Source organism: Molossus molossus, unplaced genomic scaffold (assembly GCF_014108415.1).
Source record: "Molossus molossus isolate mMolMol1 unplaced genomic scaffold, mMolMol1.p scaffold_m16_p_23, whole genome shotgun sequence".
NCBI lineage: Eukaryota > Metazoa > Chordata > Mammalia > Chiroptera > Molossidae > Molossus > Molossus molossus.
The window spans coordinates 15,929,681-15,954,020 of NW_023425359.1; the positions used below are offsets into that span (position 1 = coordinate 15,929,681).

The following is a 24,340-nucleotide window of genomic DNA, read 5'->3' on the forward strand; positions in this document are numbered from 1 at the left end:
TACTCTCACATCGATGTTTCTCTCTCTTCCATCCTCTGTCTCTCAAAAAATCAATAAACATATGAACAGAAAATGCTTGGCACCTGATTTTTAAATAAGGCCTCATCACATAATGTAAACTTTTAACGTCGTTTAGTTCCTGGACTCCAACGGAAGTGCCTCTATTAAAATCCCTCTTTATGTTGCGCAAGCAAATGTCCTAATTACTGACAAAGCGCAGAATAAGGCTGTCGGGGAAACAGAATTCCCAGGGGCATGGAAAGTCCCAGGTGCCCGCGCTCTCAATCTGACTCACTGTTGTCAGAGACCATGGCTTTTCCAGTGGGGTACAGATGTAAAACAACTGTCCTTTTGGAAAATATAAAACCCCGGAATCAGCCAACACTCCTCAGATGGGTGTGACTGTTCACCGGGCATCAGAAAGTTCCACGATTTTTAACAAAGTGAAACCTTTTTATTCCTGCATTCTGGGGACCCGTTTTCTAAACTTCTGGATTTTACTTCTGTCTCAAAGGAACAATCAAGGCACCGGTTCTGAGTTTAATACTATATTTATTAAAGTGTTTTTATTAACAGACTTTCCCCAGAAAGTTCTGCGTGTGTTATGACAGCAGGCACACTGGCTTCGAAGGCTGGCATCGGGCAGTGCACAGAGCGGCACCTCACCCTGGCAATTCTGCCATAGCCCTGCGGATGGTTCGGGCAGGACCCGCAACCCACCTCCCCCATTAAATGGTTCAATAGGAATTGTGGTTCACTGTGATTCAAATGTTCTGAGTTCACAGGGCCATCGGCCCGTGACGAGCTGGGCTCCGCTCCCGTCTCTGCACTGTCGGTCTGACCCACTGAAGGGGGGGCCGTGTTTTCAGCCCCGCCGCTGCCCACCATACTCCCCACGTCTGTATTTTGACAGGGTCCCCTTTGGTTGTCCTCAGAATCACGACAGGCTTTCTGCACAGATCCTGTGCTTCTGCAGGAAAACGGGGGCGGCTCTGCCACCTTCGGGGGCTGCTCGTCGCCGCTCTGCAGGCTGTGCGCGCTGGTCTGCGCGGGCGCGGGGTGGAGGAAGAGGCTCCGAGGCAGAGAACTCTGCACCCCGGGCGGTTTCCCTCTGCCCTGGAGGCAGGGGCAGGGGTGGAAGTGCGGGCCGGGGGGCACGAAGCCCTCGGGGGCTCGCTGTGCCGCCGTCACAGGCCCGCCGTTCTGGGCGTGCAGGAAGCCGCTGGCAGCACGGGCACACTGGGGGCACAAGCAGTCGCCCAGCTGCTGGCAGGAGTGCGGGCTGTGCTTCAGACGTTTGTAGGCATTTGGGCAGCTGCATCTCTGACTCAGAGAGAAGAAGTGACGCAGGGCGTGCTGTTCGAGGGCGGGCTGCAGCAGGGCGGCGCTCGGCTCGTGGCCCGGGCTCCCGTCCAGCTCACTGCCGACGGCGGCGGCGCGCACAGGCGTCCCCGGGCCCTTCGCCGGGCCGCCCGGGAACTCGGAGCAGACGTGCGTCTCCTCGTAGGCCGGCTTCTCGGGGGCGGCGCAGCCGTGGGCCGCCAGAGGCTCCAGCTCATAGAACTCATGCTCTGCGTCGGATTTCTGGCCCTGGGGATCTATGTGGTGAGCATTCAGGGCGTGTGCTTTGCTCTGCCCCTTGTCACCAGGACTTGGAGACAGGCTGTGGGAGAAGGCACTGCACTGGAGCGTTTTGGGGAGCGGAATCTGGCCACAGGCGCCCTGTGGCCCGAGGCACCGGCACATGCACTGGAAGAAGAAGGTGGCGAAGGCCCAGCTGATGCACATGGTGAGCATCATGAAGGTGCCCAGCTGCGTGTAGGCCAGGACTGCGGACGGCATCATCATGGCCCCGGCCACGAAGGTGGTCAGGGCAGCCATGGCGATCGCGGAGCCCATGCGGCTCAGGGAGAAGACCACCTTCCCTTCGCGGTCGGCGTCCGGGGCCAAGCGGTAAGCAACCCCATAATGGACGGCGAAGTCTACGGATAAGCCAACCGCCACCGAAATAGTGACAGACTCCAAAACGTTTAGCTCCCAGCCCAGCAGGACAAGGGAACCCACAGTAACAAATATGGTCCCAGCTATTGAGATGATGGCGTACAGGCTGATGATGATGTTGCGGGTGGTGAGCAGCATCACACTGAAGGCCACGGCCACCGAGAGCCCCATGGCGATGAGGGTGCCGTCGGAGAGGCTGTCCTGGAGGTCGTAGAACTCCAGGTTGCTGACGAACCAGCCGCGGCTGAGGCCCTCGGGCGCTGAACTCAGCTCGCTGGAAATCCACGCTTCCACTTCTTCGTAAAACTGGCGCATCTTCTCATAGGCCAGCGTGAAGAGGTGGGTACTCTGGAACTCCAGGACGACCGCCCTGATGGTGTCGTTGATATCGAACCTGGGCCCCGGGGTCTTGCTGTCCAGGTGGTACCCCGTGCTCCTCTCCAGCTCCATGATGGCTCTCTTCATGCACAGCTCGAAGACCTCCTGCTTGTAGGGGAAGCTCCAGCGGCTGCAGCAGGGGTACAGGGCCGGCTCATCGCAGTCCTGGTTCTCCATCCAGCGCTTGAAGGTCTCAATGAAGCAGCTGGTGAAGTCCTGCTCGTCCGTCTGGTAAAAGAACGTTTGGTTTCTCAGCTTTTGGCAGAAGTGCAAAATCCAGACCTGGGAAGCCGGGCTCGCGATGTTAAAACTGCTGTCTAAGGTCAACTTCCCTTTGCTCTTGGGGTTCAGTGGGTTACCGTTGTCCTCCGGGGACACCCCCCAGATCACCGTGATGGGCATGTGCAGCTCCTCTCCGTGGTGGACCCGTTCAAACATGAAAAGCTTTTTGTACTCAGCATCGTAACGCTCGAAAGGGTGAGAGGACCGGAAGACCTGGAACTCGGACAGCTCCAGGGACGGCAGTTTCATCTTCGGGTTCACGCACACGATGTAGGCGCCCCCTACAGTGAGGGCAAGGAACCAGAACAGCCACAGGTAGCGAAACTTAATGACAATGCACGGCAACACCTTTTCGAAAAAGATCCGGGAGGCTTCTGAGACGGCAAACAGCACTTTGTGGCACTTCTGGCGAGTCGCGGTCCAGCAGCTTTTGTTATCGTACATTTGCTGCTGGGTCTTCCGGAAGCAAGTGAATATGTTCAGCAGGTACCGCTCGTGCAGCACGACCGCGGCGGGGAGCCACGTGACCATCAGAACGTAGTTCACCAGGATCGCGGTCCCCGCGTAGACGCCGAAGCACCTGATGGCCGTGATGTTGCTCACGTAGTTGGCGTAAAAGGCGGCCGCGGTGGTGAAGCTGGTGACGAACATGGACAGGGCCGCGTGCTGCAAGGTGATGCTCACTGTTTCTGAAGTTTCAGCATGGGGCTTGTCGAATTTGGTGTAGTTCCAAACGTCACACAGGACAAACGCATCGTCTGCCCCGATTCCCACCAAAATGATGAGCGCGGTGAGGTTCATAAAGGGGAAAAACTCGAAGTTAAACACCACGCGGTAGAGAAAATAGGAGACGATCAAGGAGCTGATGATGGCGAACATCGTCATCAGCGTGATGAACACGGACTTGGTGTAGACACACATGACCGACAGGACGATGGCGATGGCGATGGCGGGGTACACGGTGTCCATCAGAAGGTAGTCCTGAAACAAGCTGTGCTTGATCCCGAACTCGATCCCGGTGACGGTGGTGACCCCGTCGGACGCGTTCCAGTTCTCGAAGTTGTCCAGGTAAATGTTCATCATGCTCTCTCCCTTCTCGGTGGGGGAGAAGAGCATGCTGTACTTCAAGGCCGGGGCGGCGTGCTCGGCCGCCTTCGGGGTGATGAAGTCCTTGTCCACCAGGTAGTGGAGGATCTGGTACACGGCGTTGTACTTGGTGCATTTCCGCGGCACGTTGGTGCACTTGAGCTGGTCCTTCCTCCTGGCCGCCATGTCCCAGCAGTCGGGCTCCAGCGTGCCGTTCTGATAGTGTTTGGCACAGGTGCGCAGCAGCTTCAGGGTGTGGGACACGTCCCGCTCCACGATCTTCTGGCAGGACGATCGATTGTTCAGGATGGCGATGTAGTTGCCCAGCGTCCAGCTGGGGCAGCAGGAAGCGGCAGTGGTCCTCTGGCAGAGGTCGCCAAACTGGGGGTGCGCCCTGATCTGCAGAGAGAGACATGCGGAAGGGCTGTGCTTAAAATGGGGTCGCTCAAAGGCCTGGGTTAAGGTGGCCTGGAGGGACAGGGTGTCACAGAAGGGACACAGCCATGGGTGTGAACACAGGGTGAGCCTTCCCCCAGAGCTCCCCGTGGCACAGTCCTGCTAGGTTACGGTACACAAAGTACTGTTTGGGGACGACATTCGAGTGTGAAACAACTTCAAAGAATGCTGGTGTGGCTTTAAAAAGGAGTGGAAATAAACACCTCTTTTGTAAACATGCCTTTCCAAAGTCCCTTTAAAAAGCAGTAAAATGGATAAGCCTATGGTAGGCTTCTGTATGTACAGCTACAGGATTAATTAACAGAACTGTCCCATTGATTTATGAAACACATTTGTGGCTTTGCCTGGAATTTCTGGTATCAGTATGAAATTTGGGTGACGAAGGTATTACAGCTCAATAAACATAGTTGGATGCATATCCTAGAAAACTGTCCGTGAATCAAAAAGCGACTGGTGCCCGGGCCAGTGTGGCTCTTGGTGGGCGCTGTCCTGTGCCCTGAGATGTCCGTTCATTCCGGGTCAGGGCACGTGCCCGAGTTGTGGGCTCAATTCCCAGTCAGGGTGTGAGTGGGCAGCCAATCGGTGTTTTGCTCTCACATTGATGTTTCTCTCTCTCTAAAAATCAATATAAAAATCTTAAAAAAAACAATCCTCAGTGAGGATTAACAACAACAACAAAAAAAACCAACCAACCAACCAACAAAAAAAACCCTTTGGGGAGAACTTCCTCTTCTGGTAACCGGGCTCCGCTGCACATTATCAGCAAGTGTGACCAGTCCTGGTTTCACGTGGACAGTATTTCATTAGACACTATTCCTGGAGAAGCTTTTCTGCTGATGGCTGTGCTTGTTATGGAAAATGGAAAGATTGTCCCAGGGCCAACCTGGCATTGCTAATTCATCCAGAAGCCTGTCCAATTCCCTTGCCTTCAAAGTCTGAAGATTACACGAGTGGCCTCTCTTGCCCAAGAGTGAGAGTAAGAAATATTCCCCTTCTCTTGAGCCTGTTCAGAGACTTCTCTTTAGAAGCACCGGAGCTACAGATGACCCACCCCTGTCCTGGTCCCTCATCTCTGTTGGCCAAAGGCTGTTCCAGAGAGGAAACTCCAAAGTTCAAGAAGGGTGTGAATCTTTCCCCCAGGAGGATTGAATCCATCCCTGGTCTTTATTAAAGTGGGCTTTACCAATCATGCACTGAAAAATCTTCTCGAGGTGGAGATGTTGGCACAAATGATCTCTTTGGAACTTAGACTTATTGAAGAACCAAGTCATTTACAAGGCTCTACCCCTGGTTATCAAGATACATAGTAAAGCCCTGGCCAGTTTGGCTCAGCGGTTGGAGCGTCGGCCTGCGGTCTGGAGAGACCCGGGTTCGGTTCCCGCTAAGGGCACGTACTTCGGTTGCAGTTTGTTCCCGGCCCTGGTTGGTCATGCGGGTGGCAGCCACTCGATGTGTCCCTTCACATCGATGTTTCTCTCTCTCTCTCCCTTCCTCTCTCTCCCTCCCACTCTATCTGTACAAAAAATGGAAAAATATCCTCGGGTGAGGATAAAAAAAAAAAAAAAAAAAGATACATAGTGAAGTTCTGGGGGAGTCAAAAGTTATATGTGGATTTTTGATAGCATAGGGAATTGGCGCCCCTAGACGCCCTGTTGTTCAAGGTTAACTGCACTTTACTGGGACTAAGCCTGGGATGAGGTGTAGTGTAGATGAAATAAGACTGGCCAGGTACCGGGAACTGCTGAAGTCAGGAGACGTCCATGAGAAGGATCAGTCTATTACTCTACTTCTGCATCTTTTTAAAAATTTCCATAATAAAAAGTTTTGTTTTTAAAGCTACTCTGTTGGGGGTAAAAAAAAGAAGAAGAGCCAAAAGAGTTACTTATTCAAGTGTACTAAATTAATGTTTGTTTTAATAAAGCCTTCATCTTTAAGCTCTCTCCTAAAGAGAGATAACTAATTACCTGACATTTCACAAAACCGGATAATTCATATTTAGCTGTTTCCAGTGAAGACACTCACGTGTGCTGAGTCAGGGGGACAGAACCGCCTGGCAACCACCAGGAAACTCCCAGAGCACCTCTGGTTTCCATGGCAGATGACAGCGCCACCCTACGCAGAGATGCTGCGCAGGCCCCGCGGTCGGCCTGGGGCGGGAGGGGAGGTGAAGGGACCCGAACATCGCAGGTCCGAGGTGGAAGACAAGGAACGGCATCCACCAGGAGCCAGGGTCGGCTAGAAGGAGCCCGTTTGTGGCCGACGAAATAACCGAATGGAAGACAAAGCAAACAGGGCTGCCAGCCAAGACTGGGAAAGAGAGCGAGGAGCCTGTCCTTGGATGACCTTTACAAATAATGGCAGGTTTTCTTATTTTCTTCACGAGCGTATTTGACCAAAGATTAAAAAGTTGGACAAGATCAGCACAGACCAAATACTACTTGGGTGGCCACTATAAAAAATAAATGCTAGCCCTGGCCGGTTTGGCTCAGCAGTTGGAGCAGCGGCCTGTGGACCAGAGAGTCCTAGGTTCGGTTCCCGCTGAGGGCATGTACCTCGTTGCAGTTTGTCCCCGGCCCCGGTTGGTGTCGTGTGGGTGGCAGCCACTCCATGTGTCTCTCTCACATTGATGTTTCTCTCTCTCTCTTCCTCCCTCTTTCCCGCCCACTCTATCTGAAGGTAAATGCAAAAATGTCCTCTGGTGAGGATTAAATAAATAAATGAATGCTAGTAGGCTTCTGGAGAGCCCGTCCTCAAATTTGAAGGGGGTGCTGGCTGATGGACAACCTCCGAAAAGCACTTTTCGAGGATACTTACAGGGTAAGAAATAAGAACAGAGGAAAGACTTCATGCCTGGTACACCCAGCTGGAATCGGAAGCCAGTGCCCTGATGCCCTGAGTCTAAAGGAACAAAGTGGAAGGAACTGTCTAGGTGTTCAGGAGTGAGGGCATCTGTTCCGTCCGTCTGTCTGTCCATCCGTCCATCCATCCATCCATCCATCCATCCATCCATCCAAGAGGAAAAAGTAACTGACACCTATACAAGATGAATAAGGCATAGTGGTCCTTGCCCTCAAGTCACTCATAAGTGTGGCAGGGAAATCAGACAAGAAAATCACTAATTACAATTCAATGTGAGAAGTTCCATACTAGGTGGGTCTGTGTGGACCTGCGGAGGCAACGCCGATGAGGAAGCGTGGGACATGGCCGGACTCAGCTGCGGTGACCAGACAGCTCACACACAGTGAGGAAGAGTGGGACATGGCCGGACTCAGCTGCGTGTGACCAGACAGCTCTCACACAGTGAGGAAGAGTGGGACATGGCCGGACTCAGCTGCGGTGACCAGACAGCTCTCACACAGTGAGGAAGAGTGGGACATGGCCGGACTCAGCTGCGTGTGACCAGCCAGCTCACACACAGTGAGGAAGAGTGGGACATGGCCGGACTCAGCTGCGGTGACCAGACAGCTCTCACACAGTGAGGAAGAGTGGGACATGGCTGGACTCAGCTGCGTTGACCAGACAGCTCACACACAGTGAGGAAGAGTGGGACATGGCCGGACTCAGCTGCGTGTGACCAGACAGCTCACACACAGTGAGGAAGCGTGGGACATGGCCGGACTCAGCTGCGTGTGACCAGACAGCTCACACACAGTGAGGAAGAGTGGGACATGGCCGGACTCAGCTGCGTGTGACCAGACAGCTCACACACAGTGAGGAAGAGTGGGACATGGCCGGACTCAGCTGCGTGTGACCAGCCAGCTCACACACAGTGAGGAAGAGTGGGACATGGCCGGACTCAGCTGCGTGTGACCAGACAGCTCACACACAGTGAGGAAGAGTGGGACATGGCCGGACTCAGCTGCGTGTGACCAGACAGCTCACACACAGTGAGGAAGAGTGGGACATGGCCGGACTCAGCTGCGTGTGACCAGCCAGCTCACACACAGTGAGGAAGAGTGGGACATGGCCGGACTCAGCTGCGTGTGACCAGACAGCTCACACACAGTGAGGAAGCGTGGGACATGGCCGGACTCAGCTGCGTGTGACCAGACAGCTCACACACAGTGAGGAAGCGTGGGACATGGCCGGACTCAGCTGCGTGTGACCAGACAGCTCTCACACAGTGAGGAAGAGTGGGACATGGCCGGACTCAGCTGCGTGTGACCAGACAGCTCACACACAGTGAGGAAGAGTGGGACATGGCCGGACTCAGCTGCGTGTGACCAGCCAGCTCTCACACAGTGAGGAAGAGTGGGACATGGCCGGACTCAGCTGCGTGTGACCAGCCAGCTCTCACACAGTGAGGAAGAGTGGGACATGGCCGGACTCAGCTGCGTTGACCAGACAGCTCTCACACAGTGAGGAAGAGTGGGACATGGCCGGACTCAGCTGCGTGTGACCAGACAGCTCACACACAGTGAGGAAGAGTGGGACATGGCCGGACTCAGCTGCGTGTGACCAGACAGCTCACACACAGTGAGGAAGAGTGGGACATGGCCGGACTCAGCTGCGTGTGACCAGACAGCTCACACACAGTGAGGAAGAGTGGGACATGGCTGGACTCAGCTGCGTGTGACCAGACAGCTCACACACGGTCGTGTTACCCCGCGGCTCCTAGAACCTGGCAAGCAGGTGTTTCTTCACGCAGAGGGGCTATATTTCTGCCACATTTCGGGGAAAGGAATTCATAGAATGCTTTCAAGGTCTTGGACATTTATAAAAATAAGTTAGTGAGAGCATTTTCTTGTAACTCTCAGGAGCGGTGTAACTCAACTCTAGGCATTCACGATGGGCGGTTTCAGAAGGCCGGGCTGCCTGCGTGGTTACAGCCTGTCCCTGCTCATGCCCTAGTTAGATAGTAGCAGGGGTGGGGCTGGCTAAAAATAAGGGGGGAAGGACAAGGAGAGAAAAAGAAGAAACCAGCAGAGTTTTAAATAATACCTTCACTTTCAAAATTAGTGGCTAAGTTGGAGGTATTTTAAGAGGCTAAGAAAAAAACTAAAGGAGGAAATTAACCCCTAATACCAGGTTCTAGTCCCTGCTGGACTCGCCATCCCCACGTGACCTGGCCTCGTGTACGACAAGTTGAAGGGACCTACAGAGAAAAGAAAAAACAAGGACTCCACAGTCTTCCTTAAATCAAGCACGGCGGGGGGGGGGGGGGGGTCCCCAGCTGTCCACAAAATTTACCCTAGAAAACGGGTCCGAGGCACCAAATTCCAAACCCCTTTGGCAGCTGACAGCTCCGAGTTCCAACTCCGACAATGTGCGAAGACTAAAAACGGGGCAAAGGGTTTCCGGCAGAGTCAAGATGAGAGAAACACACGTCTGGGTACTGGTGGCCAACCACCAGCGGGTCCCCAGGATGTCAAAGCACAGGAGAAAGTGAGGGGGAGACAGGGGCGGAAGTGTCAGGGGCACTGTCAAGAGGGAGCGGCAGCGGCAGAAACGGAGGCCCGCACGGCGCAGGGCGAGGCTGTCTGAACTCGGGGTCCGTGGCTTGTCAAGGAAACGGGAGCCAAGTGACTCCGTGTGCTTGTCGTCACCACCGCAGACGACAATGGAAGCATCTGACCTCATTGAAACATCACACTGATGACCGGACGTTTTCTGGAGTCAACCTACCGACAATTAAGCTCTTCTGCTCCGTACCATTTTGGTGCGACAACATGGTAGTTGTTAGTAACCAGGTGCTTAAGTACAATACTAGCATTGGGCGGGGGCAGCCGAGTAGCCTTGGGACACAGTTTGCTCAAACCACAACAAATAGTCCTAAAAGGGTCCTGAACTGGGAGACTAAAAGAAAAGGTACAGTAATAATGTTAAATCTGAACTTCTAACCAGGAATTAGATACCACTGAATATCTTATCCCTGTTGAGAAAGGGTTACTATTCTGGGTTCAAAGCAGAGTTTGAGACTAGAATACAAAGGTGTTAGCAGTTGTTTAAGTGGCAACCCTACCCGCTAAGGTACAGTCTGGGGACCTTGATCTAGTTATTCATTTGCTGATGTAGATTTCTAACTGGCTTGACCAGTCCCTGAGATCTGAGTCTTGGGTAGACCACAGTGCTTCTGGTGTTCTTGCTGCAGATTACGAACTTGGCCTCATTGCTAGCCAATCCTTGTCATGAGCCCAGTGGAGAGAAATACCCGAAGCAGAGTGCGTCCATTCCCTCGGATAGCCTACACCGTGCTAATGCATCCAGGCCACTAGAAAGCACACGTTTAGATTTCTTTGCTTTAACCCCTTGTAGAAATGCCGTCACAACAACTTCTTCCTGCTACCGACCTCCCTGAGCTGTCTACCAGCCAGCTAAGATTCATTGCTGTGTGAGCAGGCTGTCGAGAACCCTGCACCTGGCATCGTGCCTGTTAGGGGAAGCTGGGCTTCTTCTAGAAACAAGTTGGTTACCCTGTTTATATGACTTTCGTCACTAATTGTGAATCCCTTTTTGCTTTGGCTGTCAGGGAGGACAGACAAGTTTGCCGCTCACGGCTAGCAAGTGTACAGAATTACGGGTATGCGTAATTGTATGTTAAATCTCATTCTTGGTTTCATGATTTCCTCCCCATTACTTCCCCTTCATTCAACTTCTTTGTCATAATCATTCTGTATGCCTTTTTGTAAGCTATCTGTTGATGCTGGTTTTGTGAGTCTGAATATATATGAATATGAGATCATAGAGGAAATAGTATATTGCTTTCACTAAGAAAAGCTACAATGGGACAGTATTGCTTGCTGGCTGTTAAGTCTTTGAGTGTGCAGAATAAATTCCTAGCTCTTAAAATGGTCCTTATTCTAGGCCACTTGAGTAGGAAATGACTCAGGTAGTGAAACGAATTGGATGGGGTGCAATCTGCATTCTGGAGGTGTGGCACGGTGAGCAAAGGCACAGGCCAGCGGGGCTCAGCTGGGTTCAAATCCTGCACCTGCCACTTACCACCCAGGTGAACTTTCAAGGTCTATAAAACAGGCAGAATGAAAGCACTTACTTCATAACACTGTCGTGCAAATGACTAATAATTCAATGATCGATTAAATAATTCGTTCAAGTGTTTAGAACGATTCCTGGCAGACATCAACAACACTCAGTAAACATCAGCTATTAATCAACTGTGTGAGTTCAGTCGCTTCAGAGTCTGTCTTCAGGGGGGGAAGGTCTAAAGATCAACTGTGAAGATAGGATAGCAAGAACCAGGAGGAGCCCTGGCCGGTCTGGCTCAGCGGTTGGAGCGTCGGCCTGCGGTACAGAGAGACCCGGGTTCGGTTCCCGCTAAGGGCACGTACCTCGGTTGCTATTTGTCCCCAGCCCTGGTTGGTCGTGCGGGTGGCAGCCACTCAATGTGTCCCTTTCACGTCGATGTTTCTCTCTCTCCCTCCCACTCTATCTGAACAAAAAATGGAAAAATGTCCTTGGGTGAGGATAAAATAATAATAATAATAATAATAATAATAAAGAACCAGGAGGTGTGGAAGGTGAACTGCTCTCATCCAAGGCTCATTAGCCAGGAGCCAGACCAGCTTATACAGGCGCTAGTTTCCAGGGCCACGGCGGGGTGAGCAACAAGCACGAAGCCCAGGCTTGCACGGAGCAGACACTCCACACGTCTACCTCTCCAGAGTTCCCTCTCTACGTAAGAGGGTGGCAACCACCACCCACGACAAAGAAAAACATGTTCATAGCTTCCAAATAATGAACTGATCATTGAGGGAGAGAAGAAAACCTGGCCAGTAAAAACTGACCACTGATGAGAAACTGTTGTCCGTTTACGGGTGGACTGTGCCTTTGGACTATTTGGAGTTAGACAGAGAAAAGATGGCACGCGCCGAAAATCCTGACAGCTCAATCCATGGGGAAGTTATTTTCAAAATGTACAGACAGCCTCTCAGAATGAAGAAGAGAGTTAGGAGATCTGGGGTCAACTGACCAGCCTGGTAAGCCGCTTCGTTCTCGGACGGTACTTATATCGGCACAATGAGACTGCTGGCCCGGGCGGTCTCAGACTCCTTTCTGCGTATTCCTTTAAGAACGCTGCCGTGAGAACAGGGGGCTAGCTCTTAGCACTGCATGTGATTAGATTTGCAACTGAACAGTGATTCTGCGTCTTAGAGCGATGCTAAGAGTGCAATGAGTTCCTTTTCTGCCTGGTCGCTGTGCTATGACAGGTCCATCGGTGCCATCAGACAGCAGTTTCTGCTGGGAGGGGCAGCCCCACGCCCAGAGGGCCTCTGCGTGTCCTGGGCTGACAGCGCTGTGGCTCCAGGAGACTACGCAGGAAGCCTGTGTCCCTGCTTCCTTCTGTCTTCCCAGGTGTTTGCTGCAGCACAGGGCAATCTGGCTTGGATTACTCGGGCCATTTGCATAGATGCTGTCTTCCTAACCTTTGATGTCCCTTTCCCCAGCCTGTGCCCTAAATTTCCCTTTGAGGTCACAGGCCCAAAGGACTCACTGATTGCTCGAAAGGCCGGCATTTCACTGTATAATTAAGATGCTGACAGTTGCCTCGGGGGAAGTTTAGTGAACAATGAAAGCAGATTAGGAAAAGAAAATATGACAAAAGAAGGAAAAAAGTCTTCGCCTCATCCTGAAAGGGGATCTGCTGGGAAAGGACACAAAGGCTGGTGGGCAGAGGACAGGAGAGAAGGAAACAGTTCTTTATTCAGGAAGGTGGGCTGCTGGGTGGGGAGCAGACACTTTGATCCCAGATCTAAGGCGGGCGGGCCTGCTGGCGCTCAGTCCCCAGCAGGTTCGCACCGTCAGCACTTCCATCCATCAGAGGGCTCAGCAGTCAGAGGAGGTGCAAAGAGACCGCCTCATCTGTGCTAAACGGAACTCAGTTCTCCTTTACGTACCCTTGAATTATCTACATTGCACATGGATTTAATTGCTGGTAAATTCCATAATGTCTCCCCTCCAGCTGAAGTGAATACCACTCTGGAATATCGGTCACCTGGTGATACAAAAAAAGAGAAGAAAAATGGTCATAAATTATTCATGTATTTCATAAGGCTTGACATTTAGAAGCAACTCAAACTGGGAAACCACATGGACAATTCTTTAGTGGCAGGGGAGCCTTTCCCTCGACAAATTCCGGGAGAGAGGGTTTTTGAAGAAAGGCAATGCTATCACATTGTCAGCTCAAAGCCTTTGCCTACTCACTACATCTTAGAAACCAGAGCATCACAGTGTAATTACGAAGAACAAGCCATAAGAACTTTCAGCAGGCAGTTAATTGAATGCCCCCTCTTAATTTCACAACACATCACCGTAATGGTATATGAAATCAAAGAATGATGCACTTGGGAGTCAAGGATGGATTATAGGATGTTCTCTTTGGCAGCTAACTAGAGAGGAGAGATGGCAGGTGATCGATTTAAAAGCACCAGAAACAGTCAACGAAGCACAGACTGCTGGCCAGGATCTCAGACGCCCTCCATGTTCTGGTGGAGAACATGGTCTCCCTGCTACACCAGTCTAGAAAACATTTTGAAAATCATACTGGTATCAGATGTTTCTGAATGAGGGAGGCTGTGTGATGCTGGGGGGGGGGGGGGGGGGAGGGAGAGGGCGTGGCCTCAGAGTTAGAACTCAGTGTAACCAGGTCTAGTGATTCCCCAGCTGGGTGGTCTTGGACAACCAACTTCTCTAGGCCTTAGTTCCTCACTGGTTAAATGGAGACAGCAACAGCATCCCAATTAGCTGTGAGGATTAAATGAGATAATAAAAAATAGGTGCTCAGTAAGGACTGTTTCTGCTTGCTCAGCCATTACAAAAAATCTGAACCAAGTAAAACAAAATAGATGAGTTTCACACTATCTAAAAAGCCGAATTGTGCTAACAAAGAAAATCAACTTGCACATGTATGAATAAAGCTTTATTACATGAGTATATAAAGTTTGTTCACGAGTATATAAAGTTTTCTTTAGTAAACTCTTGTCTTCATCAACTGGCTGTTACCTTACATTGATTGATTTTACAGATCAAAATAAGCCTTGTGGAACATTTCATTCAAGTCGAGTCAGAAATGACTTTATCAGGGCAGAATCTACTACTTATGAGACAAATGATGACTGAAATGTAAACAAGACTGTAGTTTATGAATTTGCTAATGTTCTTCCTGGTTAAGATATTCACCACCAGACAGATGCTGGTTAAGCAATTTACAGTAACACTTTGAGAGAAATAAACTAGCCAGAACATGAAACTGACCAGAGCCCAACTTTTCAAATAAGAGAAGAAACTTGCATTGCTTCCCGAGATCAGTAAAAAATTCTCCCTAATCTCCGACTTTCTCTCTCTCTATTACTAAATAGTAAACCAGTGTTCAAAACAAAGACCCCGAGGCTTGGCAAGATCTAGAAACATCAAAGAGCCAATCAGGTCTTCTAGTGATCAGATCAGACAGGAAGCTACACATTTTAGAGGGATTTTCAACAACAACAAAAAACCTAAAATCCAAAGAGCTTTAATGTTACTATTCACTGCTAGAAACAAATTATCCACAATTCCTCATTCCTAATCTAGGGCTTGTCAGTGACTTACATCCTTAGATCCATTTCCTCCAGGCCATGTACTCCCTCCTCCAAGGCTGCTGCAGATTTTCAGGGAATTTGCTGCCAACATTAAAATCTGGATTCCTGACTTCAGGGCAGTTATAATATCGGGGCTCTCGTTTCTTTAAGGGCACATTCTACTGCAGAGTAGCAACTGATTTCTCCCCCAGAGGTGCCCTGTGGCTCCCCATGACCATCACTTCCTACTGCCTTCTGGTCTGCTAGCTTCACTCATTCATATCATGACCTAGGTCCCTGTGATACTCAAGCTTTAGGCTTCTGGACGTGATTTTGTTTCTCTATCTCTAAGGCCTAATGACAAGGCAGGCACAGATGCTTTTGAATGAATCAAAATGGAAAAAAAAACAACTATGTTTGGTCATATAGTAGATGATTTCAGGGCTCAATCCCAAAATATGTACTTGTTCCTTAAGCTATTTTTTAAAATAGTACAAGGAATTTTGAAAAGTGACTTGAAATTGGGGCCAGGTCAAGAATTTTATTAGATTTATATCTCCTTAAAACTGAATGTAGCTCAATCTCTTTCTTATTAATTTTCCCTCTAGATAAACACCTTCAGATTAGTGGTTGTCTGACCTAGAGAAGAAAATGACAAGTTCATGAAGCTAATATCTCCTTAAGTAAGACAGAAACAGTGAAGCTGTGTGCTAGCCACACACTTCCATCAGTCCAGACTTTAATCCTGTTCCATCTCAAGAGGGCTAGGAAGCCACTGAGGGGCTTGATCATCTATAAACGCCACTCACTTGGAACGTCGCAGAAAAAGCTGTCTTTGTGGAAGTTCCAGTCGACTTCTCTCTTTTCTCTTTCGTAATGGTCATCTGACCATCTGTCATCCCGGTGGCTGGAAGAGAACAAGCTGATCTTCAGTCAAGTGCTGGCTATTGCCAGGCCCAGGAGCTGCCTGTAACAGCACGTCCTCAAAGGCACGGCCTATTTAGCACTTGAAACTAAGTCGGAAGGATTAATATAAGCCACCAACATTAATTTTCTCACTTTTGGAAAAAAAGAGAAAAGCCCCCAAGCCCTCACTTTTTTTTTTTTTTTTGGTATGTGCCCCTAGCGGGAATCGAACCCGGGACTCTCTGGTCCACAGGACGACACTCCAACCACTAAGCCAAACCAGCCAAAGCTCTCGCTCTTCATTCCAATACAATAAACTCTTACTAGACAACGACAATTTAAACAAGGTCTTGAGCCACACATTTTACATTATTCTTTCTTGCTCAGGTGGTATTTAAAAGGGAAATTCATTAGCAATGTTTTATCTGAAAGTTAACAAAGGATTACCTTTTGGCTTGCTCATCTGCATATTTAAAGGGATAATTGGCTAACGTTGCTTTGTATCCTGTATTTTTCACCATGTTATTCCACGTGACCAGTCTCTGGCCTATTGTAGTCCCTCTTGGTTCAAAACCCTAAGGCAAAAAATAATCACAAATTTCCATCAGTGTACTTCATTTCAGGCTCCGGGTAGTAAGCAGCTGGGGAAAGCAATGTCTAGGCGATGAATAGCTTTCAACCGAAAATACAGATGTTCCTCAGGACTACTCCAGAGGTGACCAGCATGGACACAAGATGACTTAACATGGCAATGATCACCTATTTACTGTGACAAAACAGTTTGATTCTTTAATATGCTACATGTCTCAGGAAAAAGGGAAAAAAAAAACACCACCTTATCGGAAGCTTCTCTTTCAAATTCATACCTAAGCATTTAGTAAATACTTACTTTTAGGTTATAAAATATTATGGTCAAAGTAAATTATATTGTGCATGTTACAGTGTTTTACAAAGAGGATGCCATTATCCTTGCTCATATTTCCCTCATTATTCCACTCCAGAGGAACATTTACTTAAAAACAGACCTTGCTATCTCTTAGTAGTGCTGAAATTCCTTTAGCTTCTTTTGGGGGGAAAAAGAGACAGTTTAAAGACTTTATGAAAACATTTTGGTAGTATAATACAAAGATTCTCCAATTTCTTGCTTTTTAGCTTAAACATAGGGACCAAAAAGCAAAATTTCCCGATTTTTCATGGTGGACACCTTTCTTGACCTTTAAGGACCTGAGAATACAGAGAAGACATGTTTCTACTTTGCACAAAGAGAGCTGTACACCCACTAATGGCTTAAGAAGGTTTTTAAAAAAATGGGATCCTAAATAACAAAATGCAATTTGTATCAACATACTTAATTTTTCAGAGATGGTTTTGGGCTAAAGAAAGCAGATAAACAAACGCCGCGGGCTCAGCCCTCCTTACCAGCAGTGGGTCAGAGAAGTCAGGGAGCTCTGGCACTAACACTCCCACCAAGGCACAGACCACGATGAACACCGTGCACATGCCCAGGACCACCACGGGCCAGTCGGCTATCAGGGCTGCATAACTACAGAAGCAGAGAGAAATCACAAAGAAGGCCTCTTAGGAGCAACAGAGAGCTTTTTGCTACCTAAGAGAGTAATTCGGTTAATCCTGGTATGTCCAACCCAGTACAGGTATTTATGAGTAAAAGATCTGATGACATTATAAGTGTTTGTGTGTAATTACAGTAAAGAGTATGTGAATATAGAAAATCACAGGATCACTGTCCTCTCATTTCTGTGATAACGTAGCTGTGGTCATGTGCCACGGGCCACCAAGAGTCAGAAAACTGTCTGCTTCTTTTTTTTTATCCTCACCCGAGGACATTTTTCCATTTTTTGTTCAGATAGAGTGGGAGGGAGAGAGAGGAAGAGAGAAAGAGAAATATCAATGTGAAAGGGACACATCGAGTGGTTGCCACCCGCACAACCAACCAGGGCCGGGGACAAACTGCAACCGAGGTACATGCCCTTAGCGGGAACTGAACTCGGGTCTCTCTGGACCACAGGCCGACGCTCTAACTGCTGAGCCAAACCGGCCAGGGTGAAAACTGTCTATTTCTGACACCATGTTCTATCTACATCTGCGCCTGGGAAGAGAAGAGGTAAAATGTACACTTCCTAAGTGGAAAGAACATATACTCTAACAGAGGATCCAAACTCCTTGCTGTCTCTTCCAGAAATCTGGTTGTCTGGTTATTCCCTTTCTCTATACTTCTACTCTGTAAGTCCTGGAAAAAGAACTCAGCTCATAAACAGGTTCATGGAGTGTAGATCTTAAGAATAACTGAATCAGCCCAGCCGGTGTGGCTCAGTGGTTGAGCATCAACCCATGCACCAAGAGGTCGCCGGTTCAATTCCCAGTCAGGGCACATGCCCAGGTTGTGGGCCTGATCCCCAGTGGGGGGCATGCAGGAGGTGGTCAATTGATGTTCTCTCTCATCGATGTTTCTATCTCTCGGTCCCTCTCCCTTCCTCTCTCTACAATCAATGAAGAAAAAAATTTCTTTAAAAAGAATAACTGAACCAAACCAAAAACATCCCCTAAACCTGGAACTTTCCTTCTAGCTAAAACTATAATGAACAGATCCACTGGACTGTGAGTTCCGTGAGGCAGAGATTTTTGTTTTATGTTTTTGTTTCGTGTAGTATCAGAGCCTGGAACAGTACCTTTTAAAAGGTACTCGATAACTATCTATGGATTCGATGAACAGACACCCTGTACCTACTACCCTCCCTTCACTGCCAACCGCACAGCCTGGCGTTAGCCTCTCCCCACACCTTGGAAACCCCTCTCCGCTACCCAATTCCACCATCGAGACATTTCCTCCAGACACCTTCCCACACCCCCCTTCGCCACCTCCGACGAAGACCGACTTCTGCTCCCTTCCTCCAGATCCTGGACCAGCCTTATTATCGGGACACTTCCAGATCTTGAGATGAACTGAGTGCCCAGTCAGTGCCTGACTGCACCGAACTTTTTCTAAAATGCAAAATCGATCTTGCCAACTTCAGGTTTCTTGAGGTTTTATTATAGAAAAAAGAAACACTTCACTAGCGGACAATTGCTCTCAGGTTCTCACTGATGCCAGTTCACTGGGCGGCTGGGAGGGCTGCTTCGGGCTCACCTGGAACCGGCTTCTTACTCGTGTACCTGTGGAAGCTTCCTAAGCACCATGCTGGAGGGGCACTGACGGGGGCCGGTGGCTCATTGCCATTCTGCAGAAAGCTGCTGTGTGTCTCCAAGGAGAGACTGTTGATGTTTATATTCTAATCTTGCAACTTCACAGATCTGGCTTTGTGGGGATATTTACTTCTGACTCTATTTTAATAAGAAAACTAAACTCTAACATAATTGTGCCTTCAGGGAGTACTGGCACAGGTATTTTTCATTGTTCTTTTCAAAGTAATCTTAGGGCCCCAAGAGTGTGTGTGGCTCAGTGCACTGACAGGTCCTAGTTCGATTCCTGGTCAGGGCACCTGCCTTGGTCGAGAGCTCGATCCCCAGTAGGGGGCGTGCAGGAGGCAGCTGATGGATGTTCTCTCTCTCGCATCGATGTCTCTCTCTCTCTCTCTCTCCCCCTTCCTCTCTCTCTAAAAAAAGCAATAAAAACATATTTAAACAGTAAAAAATAAATAAAAGTGATCTTAGGAAAATAAAGCATGATCACTTGCACTTACTAGGAATTCCTTTATACAGATTATCATCTCATCTAATTCTCACAACTTTGTAAGATGAAACCGAGGCACAGACCGTGAAATAACTTGCTCAAAGTCACAAAGCTTGCCCGGCTATATAATAAATAAGTCATGGGAGTGAAATACACAGCATGGTGACTACAGTTATTCACACTGTATTGTGTATTTGCCAAAATAAAAGTTCTCATCACAAGAAAAAAATGTGTGTGGTGATTGCTGTAAATTTACTGTGGTCATTGTTTTGCAATATATACAATATCAAATCATTATGTTGTACACCTAAAATTAATAAAATGTTATCCCAATTGGATCTCAATAAAAAGAAGTCCCAAAGCTTGGCATCAGGTAGTTTGGTTCTGGAATCTGGCCTCTTAACCACTATGATATCAGCTCTTGCTTCAAACACAAAGAAACAAAAGACATCTGGAATAAGTCAACCTGCCACAAATGCATGCTTCCCCAAATTCACAGTTTAAAATTAAATTCCTAAGCCACACTAATAGTTAATTTCTCTATGCAAAACCATCTAGACCCATTAGACTTCAAGTCTGAAGATGATTCACTAGACTGTCAATTCTGGGTTTAAAAACTCATCAAGGAAAAATTATGCTGGATAATTTAAGAGTAATTCTGAATGTAGTGAAAACATACAGATCACCATATGCTGATGGTAGTTGATCAAATGCAAACAGCACTGGTCAGAAGCATTCCGATCTCTAGAACGCTGGTGTGTGCCTATATCCTAAACACTTGATTTCCTCCTCCAGCAAATGCAAACCAGCATGGAAGTAACTTGTTTCGAGACAATCAAGTCCTTTGTCAGCAGCACACTTGAGACTTTCTCTTCATTGCTCAGACTTAAAGAGTCCTTTAGACTTTAGACCCAGACCTTTTCATTTTTTTTCCTCCTCACCAAAGGATATTTTCCCATTTATCTTCAGACAGAGTGGGAGGGGGAGAGAGAGAGAGAAAGATCGATGTGAGAGACACATTGATTGGTTGCCTCCCAAATGATCCCAGCCAGGGCCGGGGACTGAAATGTAACCAAGGTACATGTCCTTGAGCAGAATCGAACCCGAGACCCATTGGTCTGCGGGCCGATGCTCTAACCGCTGAGCCAAACTGGCCAGGGTAACACTTTCCACCTTTAAAGTATCAGCCTCCCCACCCCCATGAAAATGGCCTCAGGCTCATACAATGACTCATTATACTTTATTTTAAATGGATCAATTTTCTTTCAAATGAGCCAGAAATCACTCATTTTTACCTACAAACATGTTGTCAACAGAGGGCAGTGGGCCCCAAATGGCTTAGCTTTCATACTGCGGTTCAGTTTACCCACATAATGACTTTTTGTTTTGTGTTCTCGAAAAATCTGCACACACATGCATGGCGACCTCAAAAGACGTGCTGTGAGAATTGCCTTTCTTCCCTTCGACAGCGTTGGCTTTGATTTTTCAGCGCGGTGACACACGACGTGTGCATGGACGACAGAGGGAGACGAGGCCTCGGACCGCAGCACACGTCTTCGTGCTCGCTCACCTTACTACCTCACCACTCCACTTCCCCCCGGGCTCCCCCATGCTGACCTGTCCAGGACACTGGTCACACCAAAGAAGTGCCGTCAACGTCCTGAGGACACACGGCAGCCTGGGGGAAGCCCCAACTCCTCTGCCTGACCTTGACCCAGACGCATCTCCAAGTACCACAATGTTGCTGAGGGCGTTCTGCTCCTCCTCTGTCTGTGCTAAGCTATCACACCAGGGGGTGTGATTCGGGCACCAGGGGGAAACAACGTGTCAAGCACAATACGGATGCAGACAAGGGCTGTGACAGTCAGGTACATCTAGTAAAGCGGGAAAACTGGGGACAGAAGGGAAATTGAAAATGGCCTAGAACATCTCACTAATGGCCTAGAACATTAGTTTTCTCACTAATTCCACTCCTGGTGAGTCCAGGTTCAAGGCACATATTCTAACTGAGTTCAGAGAAGAAAGTACTTGAGCATCATTTTCTTTGGAAAGTGGACCACAGGTACGGTAGAAGAACTTTGTAAAGGGCCACTCCTTTCACTAGAATACATCCTTCTGCATCTCATACAGTGCTTGTCGCTCGTCTGCCTGTTCTGACTTTGGAGATCCCTAGACAACACAACGTACTAGTAAACGCAACCCACCCCTGTAAAATTAAAAAGAGAGTTAGCAAGTGGATTTCAAAGAGCACTTCGAGTTTCTTAAGGTGTAATAATATCACATGGCAAAGGACAAGCACATCTGATGAGCCAATACTTTTTTCAGGAACTCTTATCCATTTACAATTTTGTTCTTCCACTGAAAGGATAAAACTTTAAAATTTCCACGCAAAAGAATACCTCCATCTTCATATGGGAATAGAATTTTCTAGGGAGAAACACAGCCAACCTATTTGAAAAAAAGTCCCCTGAATTCAAGCCATGTGAACAGGTAGGACACTGAGAAGCCATCCATCACAGGAAGGACGCAAACTAACGAGGCCAATGTGCACAATGAGACACAAACAGAACTGAAAGACTGTCCGTCTACCTGGAGGTTAAGACCAACTCAGGGAACATTTCTTTTTCCTCCACGAAAGTATGAATGAGGAACGTGGAGACAGCAGCTAAGTGTGGAGAAAATACTAAAGGGGAAGAGCATGCAAGAAAGATGGTTATTTAATAAAATGATCTGGGTTACTTTACCTTTTTGGTAACTTGAAAGGTCTGGATGGTCTGGAAAAAAGCAAAGGAAAAACCATCAGAAACCAGGCATCGTAACGTGAAGGCTTAATGTCCGCAGTTAACATTTTACTCATCTCTCCTTCGGGAAGAGTCCTGGAAGAATTAGCAAGGACGACCAAGATTTTAAGCACACACGGATTTCACAGTGAATGCTGACCATCTTGTCCACCTGGTGGGAGTGCCGGAGGGCTGGTCACACCTTCCTATGGAATCGGTCACACTGTGCGACCTTCTCCAAGTCGCCAGCTACAGGTGCACTCAGCTCTCTTACCAGCATCCACACTCCTGTCTCCAGCCTAAGCTGCTTCTCACTTATCAAGGATCCTCCAACACCTTTAAAAAAACATGTATGAGCTCTGGCCAGTTTGGCCCAGCGGTTGAGCGTCAGCCTGCGGGCCAGAGAGTCCCAGGTTCGGTTCCTGTTAGGGGCTCGCACCACGAAAAAGAAAAGAAAAGAAAAACACATATGACATCGATACCTCCTTAAACTAGAACCTCTCTCTTCCTTCTGAGATGGAGAGCTGCTCCTCCACCTTCCAGTTTCTTAGCATCTAACTCCACACCCACTCAACAAGTAGCGGTGTGTGCCTCAGTGAGCTCCCCACCATGCTGTTGTTATTCCCTCTTGCACCCCATCACCACTGCCCACACAGCGGATAAGGCACCCACAGAAACTCCAAATCTGCCCGGCTGGTGTGGCTCAGTGGTTGAGCGTCGACCCTGCACCAAGAGGTCGCCGGTTCAGTTCCCGGTCGGCACAGGGTGTGGGCCCGATCCCCAGTGGGGGGCATGCAGGAGGTGGCCAATCAATGTCCTCTCTCATCAATGTTGCTATCTCTCTCTCCTTCTCCATTCCTCTCTTTCTAAAATCAATAAAGAAAAAAAAAAACTTTCTAAAAAAAACAAAAAGCAAACTCCAAATCTGACTCAGCCTCAACCGCCAAACTCTTAATTCCTACCAGAGTAAATTGTTCCCATGTTACTAGCATATGGTGAGCACTCACTCACTGTGTGGTGAACAAACCAAATTCGATGCTCATGTTCCACTGTCCCCGGCACAGTGTTTTCCTGGTGTGTTCTCAAGACTCTGGGAGTTCCTGAGACCCTCCGCTGGAGTGTCTCCCTTGTCTAGCACCATCCCTGGGTAAGGCTGGATTTTCTACATCATTTCATATACTTATTATATGGCTTTCTACGTGATTCCGTATATTTTAACCAAACAGCATACTGCAACAGACTGACTGCAGAAGCAGACTAGAGAATCCTGCTCCTAGTAAGCCACACAGCGGAGAGAACTCAAAAGTGGGAAACGATGCCAAGCATCTCACTAATGTTTTTCGTTTAGGGAGCTATATTATTTTTCATAAACCATTATGTTAGTGCATAAAGGGCTTATTATTGTTATTTTTAAGTGAGTTAAATTAAAAATTCTGAATTTCTCAGTTTCAATCCCAATATACTACATAGTCAGTATAACCCATATAAACAAAAGCTCTCTGGATCCTTAATAAGTTTTGAGTGTAAAGGGGTCATGAGATCAAAGAGTTTGATAGCCATTACAATGATACAGAGAGGGTACTTCAATATTTGCCGAATAAATGAATAAATGTCCTACTGTGTACAATCTCCTAACCTGAACTCCTCCCCCAAGGATGTCCCATATTTTGAATAAACAAAACAACTTGCAAACATCTGTCTTCCAATCTTTCTACTTTCAAGCTATTACTCTTCTAATAGTAAGAACCTTATTTTATCTTTTTTTTTTTTTTGTACGTGCCCCTAGCGGGAACCGAACCCAGGACTCTCTGGTCCGTAGGCCGATGCTCCAACCGCTGAGCCAAACCAGCCAGGGCAGTAAGAACCTTATTTTAGAATTTCTTTGAGATCTAAAGTTTTCTCTCTTATTTTCCTTCTCCATTTACATTTCTAAATTACATGTATTCATTCTTGAAAAAAGGTTTCTCTAACTCCTGGTATAGCCATGAGTGAGACCGGCAAGGCCCCAAACTTCACGGAGCTTACGTTCTAGAATGTTCTTTGCATTAATCTGTCTATTGGACAGGGACTCCAAATGTCAAGCTCTATTTACATGTCCTCATTAGGGACTCAAAAGCCATTAAAAATATTAAAATCAAGGAGAACAAACAACTTCAGAGATTGTACGCCCTGGAAACAATCTTAGATAATATGAATTCTCCATCCCAGGCCCATTTTTGAGATGGGCCTTTGTTTGCCTTTGGTCATTC

The 24,340-nt window shown here is 48.1% G+C and overlaps 1 protein-coding gene across 2 annotated transcripts in view; it reads right to left on the reverse strand.

Annotated features, from left to right (window-relative positions):
* Nucleotides 1-555: 555 nt before the first annotated feature.
* DISP1 (dispatched RND transporter family member 1) overlaps nt 556-24,340 on the reverse strand; it is a 138,094-nt gene continuing 114,309 nt past the window's right edge. For both annotated transcript variants that reach the window (XM_036277614.1, XM_036277615.1), the window contains 6 exons: nt 22,056-22,085; nt 17,043-17,166; nt 16,071-16,198; nt 15,527-15,624; nt 13,059-13,156; nt 556-4,146 (listed from right to left, as the gene is read on the reverse strand). In XM_036277614.1, coding sequence (XP_036133507.1) covers nt 556-4,146; nt 13,059-13,156; nt 15,527-15,624; nt 16,071-16,198; nt 17,043-17,166; nt 22,056-22,085 — 4,069 coding nt within the window. The remainder of the gene's footprint in view (nt 4,147-13,058; nt 13,157-15,526; nt 15,625-16,070; nt 16,199-17,042; nt 17,167-22,055; nt 22,086-24,340) is intronic.